This window comes from Populus trichocarpa, chromosome 1, assembly GCF_000002775.5.
Source record: "Populus trichocarpa isolate Nisqually-1 chromosome 1, P.trichocarpa_v4.1, whole genome shotgun sequence".
NCBI lineage: Eukaryota > Viridiplantae > Streptophyta > Magnoliopsida > Malpighiales > Salicaceae > Populus > Populus trichocarpa.
This window is the reverse complement of record NC_037285.2, coordinates 37,514,423-37,532,504: the sequence shown is the minus strand read 5'-3', so window position 1 is coordinate 37,532,504 and position 18,082 is coordinate 37,514,423. Positions and strand designations below refer to the sequence as shown.

The following is an 18,082-nucleotide window of genomic DNA, read 5'->3' as shown; positions in this document are numbered from 1 at the left end:
AATATTGTGTTGATTAGGATTTGAGGTTGATAATTTGTTTCAATCTACTTTTTATATGGTTGTCTCGATCTTAAAAAAAAAACATCCCGATATTGGATTAGATTTCATGAAAAATAATTCAATTTTGTTGTTTGAAAAAGATTGAAAATAAGGGTAGCAAAATTGAAATAAAGAAAAAATGGAAGCCCATTTTTTTAAAAAAAGAAAATGGTGTTAGAGCCATTTTACTTAATTTTGACTTAGGATATTTTCAAAATTTCTTTTTGGTTCTTTTAGTTTTGAAATTACGGTTTAGCCTAAAATTTTATTTTGTTCACTTTTCGGTCTTTGAGTTTGAGAGAAGTAATTGAGAAAGTTGCTAGAAAATAATACACGAAAGAGAAAGAAGCTGGTTGGTCAAATTTCAATGACCAAAACGACCCAATTTAGTGTCAAAGTGTTTATCTTGACTAGATGAGTTATATTGAGGTGTTTTTGGGCTTCTATATTGCCCAAAACATAATATCAGGGTTGCACAAGTTTTTTTTATCCTAGTTTGATTTTGTGTATTTAAATGATTTGATTTTTTTTTTCCGGTTGAATTAGTTTCTTGAGGTTATAAGAATGTTTTGCAGTTATTTTTAGGTGAAAATAAGGTTTTATAGTCAAAATATAAACAACTCAATTTTTCGGCCAGCTTTGAGGTGACAAAAAATTGGGTATGTAGGTGATGCGTTGTCTGATTAATTTTTTTAAAAATGCTTAAGCATGCGGACTTGGCCTAGCAGGCCCATACATTTCGAGCCTTTTTTTTTTTATCTGGGCCATATGCCTAGACCTAGCCCTTTTTTATTTTTTATTTTTTTTGTTTTTGTTTCTTTATATATATTTAAAGTCTTGCTATTATTTTTTAATTATTATTCATTTTTTCCATGATTCTTGATAATATTAGAGGTTTTTATGGGAATGTTAGCAATTTGTTTCTTCAAATTTTTATGTGCCTAATATGGAAAAAAAAAAATTCATAAATAATTATTTAAAAAATATTGGTTTAAATCATTTCGAATAGATTTTGAATAGGATTTTTTTATTGAATTTACTATTTTTTCTATCCTTCGATCGCATACAAAATATTTAGACATTATTTTAGTGTTTTTTTAACTTTCTTTTAAGATCATAATAGGTTTTTATCCAGAGAATAATGATTGCAATTAAAAAATATTATTTTATCAAAATAATCAAAAGATGAAAATATTCATTTTCCCTACATATCTATTGAATTTTTTAAGAAATCTTTATTTTGATTGTTAGTGACTTTTATTGGAAAAAACACGCTCATAGTGAATAAGTATGCCATTACTTCAATGATTATTATCACTTTTTTTGATGATATTATCAATTGTTTTATAAATAATTATATATTGTTCCCAACTATTTTTTTAATGCCAAAAACACTTTGGAAGCATATGTGCATTTATTTTTTTGCTTAATTTGTTTTTCATCCGATGAAGTGCGGGTCAACTAATTAATATTTTCTATATTTTTTTATCAATATCTTTTCAATTAAGAAATAGTGATTTTAAAATAACTATTATTAATAATAAGTGTTATTGTGCTTGTAATTAATAATATATTTAAGTATGTTTTTTTAAATAGTTTACTAAATTAAAAATAAAAAGATAAACTCAATCATTCAAATACAAATTCTATGCATTTTTATAAATTTTTATCAAAATATTTAATTTTTACTTCCTATTCGAATTTCCTTTTTAAAAAAACATGATTTATTTGTCTTTATATTTTATTTTTCAATAAAAAAATAATATAATTTCAATAGCAAGTTTCAATTAAAAAAAAGATTGATTAAGAAAAACAAAATTATTGTTAATGTTAAAATATTGTAAAACAATATCAAATAAGATTTAATAATTTTAGTCTTTAAATAGTAACGATACTTAATTCCTCTTGGATTCTATTTTTTTTAAAAACAATTATACACATTAGGTTCATAAATTTACTTTCATTAATAATCACTGACATTAGTAGTAAAAATATATAATCTTATTTGAAAAATATGGTATTGTTAAATGTTTTAAAATATTGTAATAATTGTTTTAGGAGAAATTAATTTTAGGATATTCAAAAACTAAATAAACTAAATAAAATAAAATAAAGAAACCAAGAAATTTAGGAGCCAATAAATCAATAAATCATGTATGCGTAGATCGATGACCTTCTAAGTTTTTTTTTTTTTTATATATATATATATATATATATATATATATATATATATATATATATATATAAAATTTAGTTACTCAATATATTGTTTTACTACAAAACAAGAATAATCAAATACATAAATGATGTGAATCCTATCAGAATATTTTAATTGAATTCGTTAACTCAAGATTTATCTAATTTAGGTTTGAGATTGATAATTGAGCTTGACACAGTGGACGACCTGCCCAAGACACCAAGACTATAATAATCACCATCACACAACGTTCTTACCTGGAGATGAGCATAACAAGTATAAAATCACAACAAAAATTGATCAATTCTTTGAGAAATGTAGTTCAATTAAGAACCAAGCAAGAAAAATATATTTTATTCTCCATGTTACAATATGCGGCAATTAATGTGTATTCCAATATGAAAATCAAGTCTTATAAAAAAATATTTATACTTTTGAAAGTAAATCTCTAAGATAATTTAATGCGCTCATTTGATTGAATTTGAATTATACCCAAAATAACCCAAAACACAAACTAATAAATATTCTAAAATTTTATTTTATGGTGCCACCACTACTTTTTGAAAATTAGATCAGGAAATTCTCTTGTCCCAATAATTCTATATGCTGTCACCTTTAGTGTCCAAGGTAGAGTAGGATTTTCCTTCCAATTAAATCTCCTTGATAGATTAACTCCTTGATAAATTATATTTTCTTTGCCTAAATAATTCATGATTTCCATGTTGGATTTGGAAACATAAAATACTTGACAAAACAAGTCCAATGATGCCGAATTACTCCCTTGATCGAAATCCATGGTCTTCAAGCCCATCTTGAATATAAATCAAATTTATTAGGGCATTTTGTTCTTGGGTTGTTACTCTTTTGTAATCCACTTTGGCCTATGTATCTTTCAAAAACCCATTAAAGGCTTTCTTGAACTTCTTTGCCCTAGCTCTAGTGATTAGACCTACTAGAACTACTAATGGATCATTTGGTGTGAGTTGGATTGCATCTATAAATTATAGAAACAAATAAGAACCCTCAAAACCAATAAAACTTTTAAAATACTAAAAAATAAAAATCTCCAAAACCAATACAAGATTTAAAAAAAAATAGCATCTAATAAAAATCTTCAAAACCAATAAAAATGTTCAAAATACTATAATAAATGAATAATTATTTATTTTTAGGTGATGTATACAATAATAGTAAAATGGATATAGTGAGATGTGATGCCTTTAATATTAGGTTTCTTGAAAGATATGAATGTATAAGAAATAGTATTTCTAAATTTTATTAGGAGTCCTCTGGATCCCGTTAGACAACATAAGGTTGTTTAGGGTTTGTGCGAAGATTATCTAAAGATTAATTCTTTCTTCGAGTGCTTGATCAATTCTTTAAGATTAAGTTGTTGCAAATCATAAACCGTTCAATTATCTAGTATCTAATAAAAATCCACACGAATCACTAGATTATAAATCTCCTAAACCCTTTCAAGAGAGCGATTGTTATGTCATGAGTGCTAGTGTTTTCTTTTTCTTTTTGTTCTCTGCTCTCAAATCTACTCTATTGTATTTTTATGTATATAGTTTGTCGAAAAATATGAGGAATAATATTTTATTATAGGGAAAAACTCATAACTCTATTAATAACAAAATATCAATTTGTCTAAAAAAATATCATATATTTTATTTCATGATAATTAATAAAAGTTTATGTAATCAAGTCCTTGGTTTTTATAAGTTTAGAATTATAATTCACTATATTAATTTCCACTCCTAAAAAATAATCAATTCGATTGTTATATACTTATATGGAATCAAGTCATGCTTGATTAGTCATATGAGTGTTTAATTTTTTACCAATAATTCTTAATATATGTGACCCATAATATCCCTAATATGTTAGTCCAAATATAAATTATAATCTTAAATAAAATAATTTAACTTATTATCAATTCAACAAATTGATTAATTTATATTTAAAGATCAAGTGAAGCTTTAAGCAACATGTCATGATCCTTTAAATAATAGGAAGATGATATATGATTTAACTTAACCTTTTAGTGATTAGTTTCTCAGTGTAACTATTATCGCTTCATTAAGAATATTTTAATTTAGATATTTGAGCATGAAGTGTGTATGCTTTGTCAAATTATATTTATTCTCAACACCACATTCATTGATTCTTTAAATAATATTTGAAAGCCTTTTCAAATCTCATTCCATCTTGTGCAATGATTTTGTAATCAATAATATTTGAGAACATAAGGAACATATTTCTTAATTTACCTAAGATGATAAATCCTCTCTTGATTACTTAGATATCTTTATAAATTTCACTTTTACCCAATATTTGTCTATTTGTTACCTTTGATTAATGCAACTTGTAGCTAGGATCAAAATATTGCATTCTTTATATAAGATAACTTAATGATTTTAAGGCTAAAATCACTTACACAACTGCCACGTGAGTTTTTTTATAAACACGAGTAATCTTTTTTATTTAGAATCCTCATATAGTTCAATTCATCGTACAAATTTAACAAACACCTATATATTAATTTCAAGTATCCTTCACACCTCAATTTATGAAAATAATTATTTTTTTCATAATAAAAAGAACATAATATGTACCAACTTTAACAACTCTAATTAATATTAAGTCTTAATAAAATAATGACTATGAACATTTGAAAATATTAGTTTGATAGAATAGGATCCGACATAATTGTAACCACTTTATAATGTCTTTGCAAATATTTTTATCTCAAGGAATTTATTTTACTCTAGACTAATTAATCAAACTTAAATGAATATTAAAGATAAAGATTGCCTTTATTAATAATAAGAAATATATGTTATGCAAAAATAAAGTTAGTGTCACATGTAATAACCCCATAAGCTATAAGACATATAGTTTAATAATTTTTCACTTGCACTAAAGCTAATTGCTCATGTATTTAATATCATATTGCTTTATATGACAATAATGCTTCTTCTAGGATAGTGCTTTAGTGAGAGGATCTGCAAAATTCTATTCACTAGGTACTAGCTCTATCATTGCATCTTTTCTTTTTATGATTTCTGTAACTTAATGGTATTGCCTAAATTTTATGATTTCTCTAGCTAAATGGTGTTGCCTTAATACATGTTTGGACCATTAATGAGACATTGGTCATTTTCTTATTAATGGCTCTATTGTTATTATATCAAAGTACTACTAAATCAATAATGTTAAGAATCACTTCTAATTTTGTGATGAACTTATTGATTCAAACAACTTTTTTTTTTCACTTTAGATGGAGAGATATACTCAACTTTATTTATAGAGTTTACTATGGTCCTTTGTTTGAAACTCTTTCAGCTCAGAACATCACAATTTAGAGTAAAGATACATCCAGACTAGAACTTGCTATCATTAATAACTTATTAAAAACTAGCATCTGAATATCTACGAACTGCTAGTTCATTTTCTTTGTAGACTAGAAAGATGTTCTTAGTTATTCTTAAGCTCTTAAGAATATTTTTAATTATTTTTTAACAACTGTAATATGGATTAGATTGATTTCTACTTGTTATGCTTAAAGCATAAAATATATCTAATCTTGTACAAGGTATCATATATATGATAGATCTTATAGCTAAAACATAAGGAATCCTTCCCATCCTATAGCTCACAATTTCTATCTTAGGATATTTGTCATTGGAGAGATATATCTCATGTAAAATAGGTAATTATCCTTTCTTGGATTATTATATGCTAAACCATTTTAGCATTTCATCAATGTATGTGGATTGAGATAATCCAAGCAACCTTCTATATCTATATCTATAGATAATTATTGTCAATATATAGGTTATTTATCCCATATACTTTATGAATAAATTCTTGGACAACTAAATCTTTACTGACTAAAGTAAAAGTATTTTGTTTTTTTATCAATACTAGAAAAACTCCGCTAACACTAACCTTTTTATAAAACAATAATGATTTTTTTAATGAAATCAAACTATTTTATTATCTCATCAAAACATATATTTCAAATCCCTGAAGCTTGCTTAAGTTCATAAATGATTTTTTATAGCTTGAATACTTCATTGAATTTTTTTTAGATTCAAAACCTTTAATTGTGTCATATACACATCTCCGTGAAGATTTCCATTAAAAAATGCAATCTTGACGTCCATTTTCCAAATTTCATAAACATGGTATACAACTATAAGTAGAATTCTTATGGATTTTAGCATAACTATTAACGAGAAAGTTTAACCAAAGTTAACATATTAGTTTGGCATCTAGTTTGATTTTGTATATTTGAACATTGCAATCCATATTAGTTTTTCTCTTGTAGATCCACTTACATCCAATGAGTTTTATCCCTTCAGGTGGATCATCCAATGTCCATATCTGGTTGGTGTACAAGAAATCTATCTTAGATGTCATGATCTTAAGCTATTTTTCTAAATCAATATTAAGTATTTCTTTCATTTAGTTAGTAGGCTCATTATATATGTACAACTCATCATTTCTAGCTTTCATGAGAAATTCATATCTCATTGGTGAATGACATGTTCTACTTGATCTATGAAGTTGTTATGTTTCTTGAGCTTTAAACTGAGCATATAATTTTACAACTTTAAGCTTAGATTCTATTTAGATTTTAGTTTGTGGCTCTTGAAATTCTTCAAGTTCTATTTTCCTCCCACTTTTCCTTTAAGAACAATTTTTTTTTTTCTAGAAAGGTAGAATATTTTGAGACAAATACCTTTTGATCAACAAGATAATATCTAGTAGTTTCTTTTTTTAAAATATCCTATAAACTTTTATTTATCTTATTTAGGTCTTAGCTTTTTAGATACTATTAGCTTCATATAAGCATCAAATCCTCAAATATTTGGTCAGAATTGTAACAACAAAACACTTTTGTTTACATATATGAGAGGAAAAAATAATTTTTTTAAAAATTAATGTTTTACACAAAATTAATTCATGATTAATACCATTAAAAATTAAAACAATCAATCAACAACTCTAATTGTTTGACAAGGACTCCACTACCACTACTATATTTTTTGAAAGACATGAATGCAACATAAATGATATTTTTAAATAGGTTTGTTTAGGATTAGTGCAAAGATTTTTTGAAAATTATTTCTTGTTTCTTGTGTTTGATCAATTCTTCAGGGTTAAGTTGTCACAACCACATGTCTTCAAATTGTCTAGCCTTTAATAGTAATTCACATTAATCACCGGGTCATAAAACCTTTTTAGGAGAAAGGGATTAGTATGCAATGAGTGCTGACTTTTTTTTTTTTGTTCTTTGCTCTCATATATACTCTCTTGTATTTCTATGTATATAGTATGTCAAGAAAAATAAGGTATAACATTCTATTTATAGAAAAAAAAACATGATAACCCTATTTATGATAAAACATCAATTTTCTCATTGAAAAATATCACATATTTTATTTTAGGACAATTATTAGAAATTTATGCAATCAAGTTCTTGATTTTTCTAGATATAGAATTGTAATCTCTTATATTAATTATCCTATAGTCAAATTCTAAAATTTATGTACATTCAAACAATACTTCATTACTCATATGAGTTTAATTTTTTTTTTTTATCAATGATTCTTAATGTGTGCGATCATTTTTTTTTTCTAATATGTTGGTCTGGATATAAATTGTAATCCTATATTGAACATGATTAAATAAACTAAATAATTTAACTCATTATCAATTTAATAAATTAATTTATTTATATTTGAAGATCAAATGCATCGTCTGACAACATGCCATGAGCTTCTAAATATTAGAAAAATCATATGTTGTTTGTCTTAACCTTTTAGTGACCAATTACTTAGTGTAACTATTATCCCTTCATTAAGAAAGTTTTGATTTGAACATTTGAGCATGTAGTGTGTTTTCTTTATCAAATCATATTTGTTCTTAATACCATGATCATTGATTATTTGAATAAGACTTGAAATTCTTTTCAAATATCATTTCACCTTACCCATAAATTTAATAATCAATGCAATTTGAGAACATATAATATTTTTTTTTAAATCACCTAGAGTGATGAATCACCTCTTGATCACTTAAATACCTTTGTATAGTTTATGCTATACCTAATATTTGTCCATTTGTTATCTTTGATCAAGGCAATACATAGTTAAAATAAAACAATAATATTTTCTATATAAGATAACTTAGTGATATCAAATGTAAGGACCACTTACACAACTATCACATGAGTTTTTTCATAAACATGAGTAATCTCTCCACTTGAAATCCTGATATGGGTTAGTTCAATGTACTTATCATTTAACATACACCTAGATATTAATTTTAGAATCTTTCATACCTTAGCTTATGAGACTAGCTACTTCCTTTTATAAAATAAAAATAAAATATGTATAAATTTTAATAGCTCCAATTAATATCCAGTCTTAATACAATATTGACTAGGAATATTTAAGAACAATACTTTGATGTAATAAGAATTTATATAATTATAATCACTTTATAATTTTCTTTATAGAATATTTTGGTCCCAAGGACTTTAACTTTAATCTAGAATTATTTATCAAACTTAAATGAATATTAAAGATTAAGAATGTCTTTATAAATAATAATAAATATATGTTTTGTATGAATAAAGTCAATACCAAGTATAACCACTCGATTGACTACATGACACATAACACCTAACATATGTCATATTGAATGGATTTTGTTTTTGTTTTATCATGTAAGATATAATGATAATTGTCTTTTAATATGTATTTTGACTATTAAACTGAAAAATAATTATAGTAATATTTATACAATTAATCATTATGATTATCATAAGGGGATATTAGACAACAAGCTTATAAAGAAAAGATAAAGAAAATGAGTCACTACCTAGTACTAAAGCAACAAGGAAACCTAATGACTTTCTATGCAGAGATGGAGGGTAAGAAGTTGATTTTGTTAGCTCAAAGGTCTTTAATCACATAGGTAGTGTTTGATTACTGTCTTGAAACAGAAAGGATAGAGACAATGAAGATAAAATATGTTTGGTTGAAGAGACATAGACAAAGACATAAAAATAAATTTGTCTCTACGATAGTTTTGGAGTGAATTTATGTACTTCCAAAATAGAAGGTACAAAGAGGACATATCTCCAGAGACAATATTTATCATTTTTTATTTCTAAAATATCATTGTAAAAAACTCTCAGTTCCAAAATTATCCAACTAAGACATGTAAGAATAAAAATGATTATTATCATAGTTTTAAAACTCAACTCGGAGGTCGATATGGAGTAAAGCCCAGGTCTTTGGTCGGGTTGACATAAATTGACCCGAGTCAGCATAAGAATAAAAATAATTATTATAATAGTTTTAAACCTGATTTAATGGTCGATTGGGGCAAGACCTGGGTCACGAGTGAGATTGACCATTGACCCAGATCAACATAAGAATAAAAATGATTATTATCATAGTTTTAAAATCCAACTCGAGAGTCGACCTGAGGTGAGGCTCAAGTCATGTGTTAGAAGGATCAACCCAAGTTGACCTGAGTCAACATAAAATAAAAGTGATTATTATCTTAATTTTAAAATTTAACCTGGGAGTTGACCTAAGACAATGTTCAGGTTAAAGGTTGGGCTGGTCAAACTCGGTTGACCCAAAATCTTTATTTTTTTTCAAAAAAGTCAACAGGTTTTTGACCTTTTTTTTTTTTATCTCAAGTTGACCTGGGTTTTTGATTGAGCTAGGTCGAGTCAATAATTCCTCTATTTTTTCTTAAACTCGGAGCAGCTCAGGCCTTGGATCAACACGTCAAGTCAGTCCAGGTTTTATAACTAAGATTATTATAATATTATTTTTTTCAATAGTTGATATAAACAAAAGTAAAAAAACAAAATATCATTTTTTTTTAAATATGTAAGTTTGATAACAATACATATTAAGAGTAAAATAGACTTTTTTCATATTTTATTCTGTCTTGTTCACCATAATCAAACAGGTTACAAAGACATTCACTTTGTCTTGTACATTACTACCAAACACAATATGTCTTAGTTTTATTTTCTGTCTTGTTTTCTCTATCTCTATTGTCTTTGTCTCTTATGTCTCGGGATAATAACCAAACACTACTCTATGGATTATTTGTTTTGATGATAACAACATATCATTGCATTTAATGTGTATGTCAAAGTATTATTGTTGTAGGAATTTCTATACATAAAACCAAAGCTATAAACTCCTTAAATGCAAGATTGACTTGAATATTCTCAATCTTATATCTTTATGTAATCAAATTTTTATATGATTTAATTTGACATCATAAAATGATTTTCATAATCTTAAAATATTTTATTTCTATATTTCCTTCCAAAAATATTTTAAGTGCACAAAATATTTCAGAGTGAAAATTACATCATGAAAAATTATTTCATTATATAATTTTCACTAAAACGAAGAGCATGGTACTTTTCAAGTGCTCTTGCACTATAAAATATTTTATTGTTCATTTGTAGTTAAAAACCTTATAGTATGGCTTTTTACACCATTCATATGTTAAAACCTAAAATGACAAACTTATAATTTTGAGGGAAGTGTACACAATACTCTTATTATTTTTGGAACAAATCTTTTTCTCTCAAAAGTCATAACCTAACCGTCTCTTACATCTTATGAAACCATTTGGAAGAGCAAAATCTCCTCTCTACTTTTTTTTTTAATTGGACCTAACATCTAGTTTTTCATGTTTCTTTATAAATATTATAGAATGTACTTTTATAGGAAATATTGTATATATGAAATATTATAGATATATTCTTGTGTGGTAATCTCCACCATTACTATTGTATATTGTCCTATATATATATATATATATAGAAAGGGTTGGCTAATCATTAGGTTAAGCCTCCTAATTATTCTCAACTATAAATATCCAATTGGTTTCAAGTAAGAACTCTCTTTACACAATATCTCAATATTTCTAATTGTTCTCATCATTAATGCTTTGGTATTTCTTATTCTAAAAGCTTTGATCAATTTCTTGTATTCTTTTGAAAAGTTTCGAATCTTTATTGCATCAAATTTATTCTCTCACCTTTATATGTTATATTATAATTTAAGTTTAATCTTTATAATTTTTATTTATTTATGCGAGGTGTGTTTATTCTTTTGTGGGAGAAAAAGTATTGGAAAAGTATAAGTTATAGCTGAACCACTTAGATATATCTTTTAGTAGAGTCAAAAAGAGGTTTATAATCTTTAGCATTGAAAAAGATTGGGCGTAAGGTTTTCTGATATTCCACAACCTCATGTCTTTACGCTGCTTTTTCTGCATAATTAAAGCAAATATATATAATAAAAATAAGTGGGGAATGATACTGATACAATTGACTTTGCAAGCCTTTGAGCAGTGATGCATACGCAGCTAAAAAGCCATCATTTCGTTGAATTAGTCGCCCTGCTAAGCAAGGTTGAATGCCATGGTCCCTGGCTGCTGTAGTGGTCTAGAATTTGCTTAAGATAACAAATTAATTAAGGACTTTCCAACTGAAATAACTACCAGTGACCCCCCAGGCCACTACAACCTCCCACAATATTCAAAAGAACTTGAGGAAAGTAAATGAAGTCTATCAGAGTTGATTTGAAAAGCTGGTGCAATGGTCTCCAAAGGAAGCGTTTTACAAGCTTTATTTACCTAGTTTGGATTCAAGGGAACACAAAGTCGTAACACCCATCAAGTATAAAGGTAGCTATAGTCAGTAATCACACACAAAAACACACAAATTGAGGGAGAAAGGAAAGTGAAACAAAGTCTCTGTCTCCTCTTTTGTGTGTTTGACGATATTTCTTTAATATACAATGACAAAAACCTTCACATGAAAGAGGAGAAAAGATGGAAAAGTGTCGAGGAAGAAACTGCAGACCCTTTGCTGGCTCCCCTTTCTTTCTCCGAATGCCTCCTTTTCTTGCCCTTGTTCTCAAGCAAAAGAAAGAGATGCAACTATATGGAAGAATTGCAGCTTCTCTAGAAGCTCTTTCGCATGGCTTTTGGCTCGGTGCTCCACCCGTAAGAACAACTCCTCGCTTAGCCCATCACCAATGTGGGCATCAACAAGGACCCCGGCCACACTCCGGCAGGAATTAGCCATGGCCCGGCTGACCTCAGCTTCGTTGTCAGGATGGTTAACCACCAGAGGGCTCCCTCCTTTGAAAACCTCGAGCTTGTCTATGGTAAATGAGCCATTGGCTTCCACTACTTCCTTGAAGTCTTGGAGGCTTGGTGCATACACTGGAATGTTGAAATTGTCACGCTTCTCGCTAGTAATCAGACCCTGAGATTAATTAGCAGCATACCATTCATCAGTTAGTGTCCCGAAACCCTTTTGAGAAGTGCACATAACTAAAGCTAGCTAGGTTTTCTCCAAAAATATAATAATAAAAAAAAAACCTAGGGAACGAGCCTTTTCACTCTCGGCCCACTTAGATTCAGCTGCAAACCAGGCCGATTAACAGCAGCTGCCTGATGGGCCGACAGCTAGCTATCCCACACAGTACTTAAAACTTAGATAATGGTAATCAAAGGTCCAATTATTAGCATAGAAAATACCAGTAAGCAAGCCTCTGTATTCGGCACAAGCTACACAGATATTCATTCATTCATAGGCTTCAAAGCCATGAAAACCTAATTATTATAATCTATAGTACGTACCATTCTGATTAGAGTAGTTGATTAAGAGACATGATATCATACGTATGTACTCAAACTCAATGGTTTGAGCCCCACAATCCATCATTTTATGATATAATGGATCCAAAAATGAGTTTCTTGTCTAGATAAAAAAAGTATACTATGATTGTGTTGTGCTACAGAAAAGTGAGCACTTGTATAAATCTAGCATGGCGATCAATAATATGGCCTGCCCATCTGCAAACAGTTATCATATTGCCGACATGGAGATCAGAGTATGGATGGCTAGAACCTATCGCATCAACGGTTCAATTTGAATAGGACTAATAATGACCAGTGACATCTCATAATAAGGTCTTGTAAGCTCTGCGTTTAATCATATCCCCTGCTGCATGGTGTTTTCTTGCTTTTTGGTCTCGAAGGCAAAATGGATAAAGACTGTTCAAACACTCAAACATAAGAATTAGGAGCATTTCTTGAGAAATGATGATTACCTCCTGGACAAGATCATCCCAGGCATCCTGAAAGTGGGTCCCGAAGAGGAGGCCAGCCCCACCTTGGTCTGTGGGGTCGGCAGAAGTTCTGCCCAAGCAGACAAGAAACATGGACCCACCGCTCTTCATTTCTTGAGATCTTGCACTTAGGAAGCCGGCGAGGTCTGTTTGGAACTGTTTCTTGTATGCATTTGTTGTGGACTCGCTTGCATTGTGGATAAACACCCTCCCCTTGTTATATGCTGCTGATCTCTTATCTAGAACACACTCCGGCACCTGCAAGATTATTGGTCGTGATCAATTCAGGCCATGCACTTTGAGTAATTAATTGTAATTAATTTGCTCAACTTACAATTTGATTTGCTTGCTGGCGATCGATGCATGCTCTTAGATACCCCTAATAATTTAGCTTAACTGACTTTTGATCTAATGTCAGGTGCTAATTAATCAACTTTTCTGAGAAAAAGTAGTGATTAACTACGCTAATCCAAGTTTTTTTCATGGATTATTGCACACGGAAATTAAATTATTCAAGGGCTCACTTTAAAATCTAAGCAAGTTTTCATAACTTAATGATGAGTCGATCTTGATTAATACAGAGACTCATCTAGCTAGCTAGTTAATTATACCTCAAAACTTTGATGAATTTCATGGCACAAAATAAATATTTAATTTAATCAAATCTCAAGGTCCCAGAATTCTCTCCTCATTTCCTGTCTCTATCGGGCACAGCATCCACCCACTCAACACACCTCCAAAAAGATGCTTTGAAAATCAAACACGCCTTGAATTTACACACCCAAGATTTCATACACTTTCTTTCAACACTTGTTAGGATGATAATAACCATGGAGTCGTTACTTTTGACCATCTAAAAACCGACAAAAGATTATGTAGAGTATTAATTATTTTATTCTTATTTACTTAGCTATATATTCCTTTGCCTATACCGTATTGCCACTAGCTAGTTCAAAAACATGACCAAGCTATTTTTATAGAGTTCTGTAACACAGAGCAACGAGTTATTGGCACTTCCTGGTCAATATTTATTTAAAAATGTTTGCATATTCTGTAGCATTAATGCTTCACCTAGCCATTCATAAGAAAACTTAAAAAAAAGAAAAGCTATCCCTTGACTAAACATGCAAAACAAAGTTTGAAGGGGGGAAAAAAAACCTGAGAGAGCCAGTGCAAGGAAAATGCCGAGTGGAAAACGTCAATTGATCTTGCCGGAAAAAGCCTCCGGTGAAAGGAGCCGGGAACTCCAGCTGCAAAATAGTTTCGATGGCCACTAGCAGCTAGGCACTCTTCCATACTACCCCCATAATTGGCCGGGGGAGGGAGGAGCTGGAAAAGGGTGTTGAAGTCATTGCTAGGGAGATCGGCGAAAAAAGCAGAGAACTCCGGCGGCTCGAGTCCGGATGACTCGAATCGCTTGATCATATGCTTGATGATGACATCAATGATGTGGATGGTGTTGTTGCCAGATGAGCACCCTAAGTCCGCCACCTGGAAAGGGAATTCTGGGGAGTTTAGGTGCACCCTATCTAGGGTTTCTTCCAGAAGGTGAAGCATGGATCGAGCATGTAAGGCCTGCATGGATACTCAGGAGTTAGTTTAAAACTCGTCTACATAAAAAGGTTCGGTAAGACTGAACTCCTGATCAAGAGAGTTCATAGTTAACTGATAGAACCTAGCTAGCTCCTAAAGGAATTAATTTAACAACCTAATCAGCTGTTGATACGCATATACATGTCCACAATAAAACATTTATATATACAACTGTCAGGAAACTTGAACCATGAGAAAGAAATGCAAGAATGGAATGAGAAATCAGTAACCTGAGCTTGAGAGTTATTGGCATAGCTTGCCTCTCCTTTGCCTCCCTTCATGCAAAGCAACTTCTCAAGCTTCATACTAGACACAACAACATTGTCACCTTTAGGAGCCATTTATAATCTAGCTTGGCGTGTTCTAGCTAGCTAGTTGTTAGCAATAGGGAGATCAAGTAGATGCTGTGGTGGTGGTTGTGGAAGGAGGCTAGGCAGAGTTCAGTATATATAGAGGCAGTGAAGGATATAAGGAGGTTATGTTTGTACTCTTGCAAGGATACAAAAGTTAGCTATTTAGCTGCTATTATCAGTGTAATTAAAAACTAATTAAGAAAAGTTGTGAAATTAGAACTGACGAGGTACAAAATCCACACATATGGGGCCTCACATGCAACAACAAATTAAAGAAGTAGCTAGGCCCTAGATTATCGCCGGATTTCCTATTGGCCTGCCGTCTCTCTCTATGCCTAGCTATGCAATAACTCACCAGCACTGTGCTGTGCTTATGGTGGGATTGAGCTAATGATATTGCCTAGTTAGAAAGTGAAAGGATAAGATGGTGATTGAGATCAATTTGCATTTACTAATTATTGTGATCATTGTTGCTAAATACGTACAGACACGGAATTAGACACGCACAGCACTGCGGGAAAACTTTTGATTAAGTCCCAAGACTTTTGATTTTATTCATTTTGCTCCAAATTAACACGATTGGCATTGAATTAGGAGATGAAAGTACTGCTCTTATTATTAACTAAAACATGGTTAATGTAGATATATATGATGGCTTTCATTAATTCGAGTCTTAATTACTTTGATTTTCTCTTGATGGGGAGAAGGCTGTCCCAAGTTATGCAGTGGAGGGTCTTTTGGACCTCCCCATAAACGGAAGAGAAGATCTTAATTGTGATCTAACCTAACATCCAAAAGGCTTTTTTTTTTCTTACTTTCTTTCGTCTTCTGGGGGAATAGGAAAAAGTAATCATTATGCAAAACCATATGAAAAAGGGAAGAGGAAAAAAGAACAAAAAGGAGAAAAGGAAATTAGGTTGTAATATGTATTGCCACTCACTTCCACAGAAAACATTTTGTGTTAAAACGTGGGTGTTTTTGTGATACAAATTTCAACGTTAATTTTTAAGTAATTTGCTGTAGTAATTTAAAGGACCTTCCATCAATATCTTCGAAAAAAAATAACAAATACAAAAAATGATTTAAATGAATTTAATTTAAGGAATTTCCAATAGAATATATTTCAAATTATTAAACAATGTAAACTTAGTTTGCCCTGTTTTTACTCCCTAATTAGTTGTTTTGCGTACAATATAAATACATGGAGTTAAATGTACATTTCAAACAATGGGTATGTGTGTACAAATTGTCCAATAAAAAACAAGCACCTCGCATAATTGATATAATGTTATAACCCATTTTTAAACCAGAGTTATCTTTTAGAAACAAGAAAATTCAAAATATATTATCAAGTTGACTGGACATATTTTTCAGGCTTTAATTAGACAAGATAATTTTTTTCAAGGATCGTACTCGAATTGAAATAAGTTATAATTGAAGGAATTAAAGGACCAAGGATCATATTTGTCAATTTGACATAATTTAAGAGGTTCTATTAATTCAATCAAGGGCTTAATTGAATATATTTTTTTTATGTTTATAGCAAACTTGATTTCAATTAAAAGGATTTTGAAATCCCGAGGCCATTTTAAAAAAATTGAAGAAATTAACAAGTTATTTTAAAGTCTAGCCCAAGGACCCAATTGGGACATTTTAATTGTTATGCTTCAATCTCGGGCTTGTTTGAAAAATTAGAGCTTTGAGAGTAGTAACTTTAAAAAAGCCCTAGTTTATGAGGATTGATCTAAAGTTTGGCCTAACCACACACTATTGTTTTGATGACCATATGCATTCCTATGATACATCATTGTCTTCTTCTCTACAGAAAAAAAAAAAAAGTGACCAAACCCTAGTAACCGTCTATTAGCTCTTGACTAAACTTCATATTTACCATCATTTTCGGTGATTTAGATGTAGATTCAAGTTGATTTTACTTTCATCGCCTCTTAATTTTGGTGTCGTTTGCTAAAACTTGTAAAGCCTTAAGAGTTTTGTGTGTCATTTTTTATTTTGTTCATTTTCTCAACAATTTTATCTCTGACACCACGAGAGCTCTTTCATACATAGCCTGGTTGTCCTTCAGTCTTGTTTATATATGTTTAAGGGTTAAGATTAAGGGTTTTGATATAAAAGCCCATGTTAGTTCAAGTTGGTGTTGTTCGAGTCGGTCTTTGTTTAGCTATATAAGAACCAAGTCTTTAGAGTTTAAAATAGGAGAAAACAAAGGAGAAAAGGGAAGAGGGTTCAAAAAAGATTTTTTTGTAGTTTTGAGAGAAATCTGAGAATTTTAAAGAAAATAAAAGGTTTAAAGAAATTTTCTAGACGAGAATACGAAAACAATAAGCTTAGGTTTTGTTGGTTTCTAAGTTTCTACTTTGTTCTCGGCTTTTTCCTCTGAGATTTTAGTGTTATGTCTCGAGGTTAAGATTCTTAGAAACCTAAAAGTTACCTTTCTATTTTTCATGTTCAACTAGTGTCAACCAGCTACTTAGGCATACCTTATTATCCCTATTGCAATCATCTTTATGGTTGTTCTTGCTTTTAAATTTTGATGGCATGTACATTTTTTTTTATACTAAGTGTGAATGCATGTTAAGGTCCTCATTTGAGTTTATGTGAAATTATGAATGTTTAAGTGCATACTTATAAGTCCATTGGTTTTGTCACATGTCATGATCAAGAGTCACCAACTATAG

General features: G+C 29.9%; 1 protein-coding gene across 1 annotated transcript; it reads right to left on the bottom strand.

Annotated features, from left to right (window-relative positions):
- Window positions 1–11,876: 11,876 nt before the first annotated feature.
- LOC7487519 (indole-3-acetate O-methyltransferase 1) lies at window positions 11,877–15,533 on the bottom strand. The gene is made up of 4 exons (XM_002298807.4): window positions 15,264–15,533; window positions 14,599–15,015; window positions 13,423–13,698; window positions 11,877–12,572 (listed from the first exon to the last, which is right to left on the bottom strand). Exons 1-4 carry the CDS (start codon window positions 15,372–15,374, stop codon window positions 12,219–12,221), a joined length of 1,158 nt encoding a protein of 385 aa, XP_002298843.1. The 5' UTR covers window positions 15,375–15,533; the 3' UTR covers window positions 11,877–12,218.
- Between the last annotated feature and the right edge of the window lie 2,549 nt (window positions 15,534–18,082).

Excerpts from the sequence above, each read along its gene's own strand:
- LOC7487519 (XM_002298807.4), bottom strand. The coding sequence starts at position 15,374 with ATGGCTCCTAAAGGTGACAATGTTGTTGTGTCTAGTATGAAGCTTGAG. Across the intron at positions 15,016-15,263 it reads CCAATAACTCTCAAGCTCAG|GCCTTACATGCTCGATCCAT; the intron begins GTTACTGATTTC and ends GTATCCATGCAG. Across the intron at positions 13,699-14,598 it reads CCTTGCACTGGCTCTCTCAG|GTGCCGGAGTGTGTTCTAGA; the intron begins GTTTTTTTTCCC and ends ATAATCTTGCAG.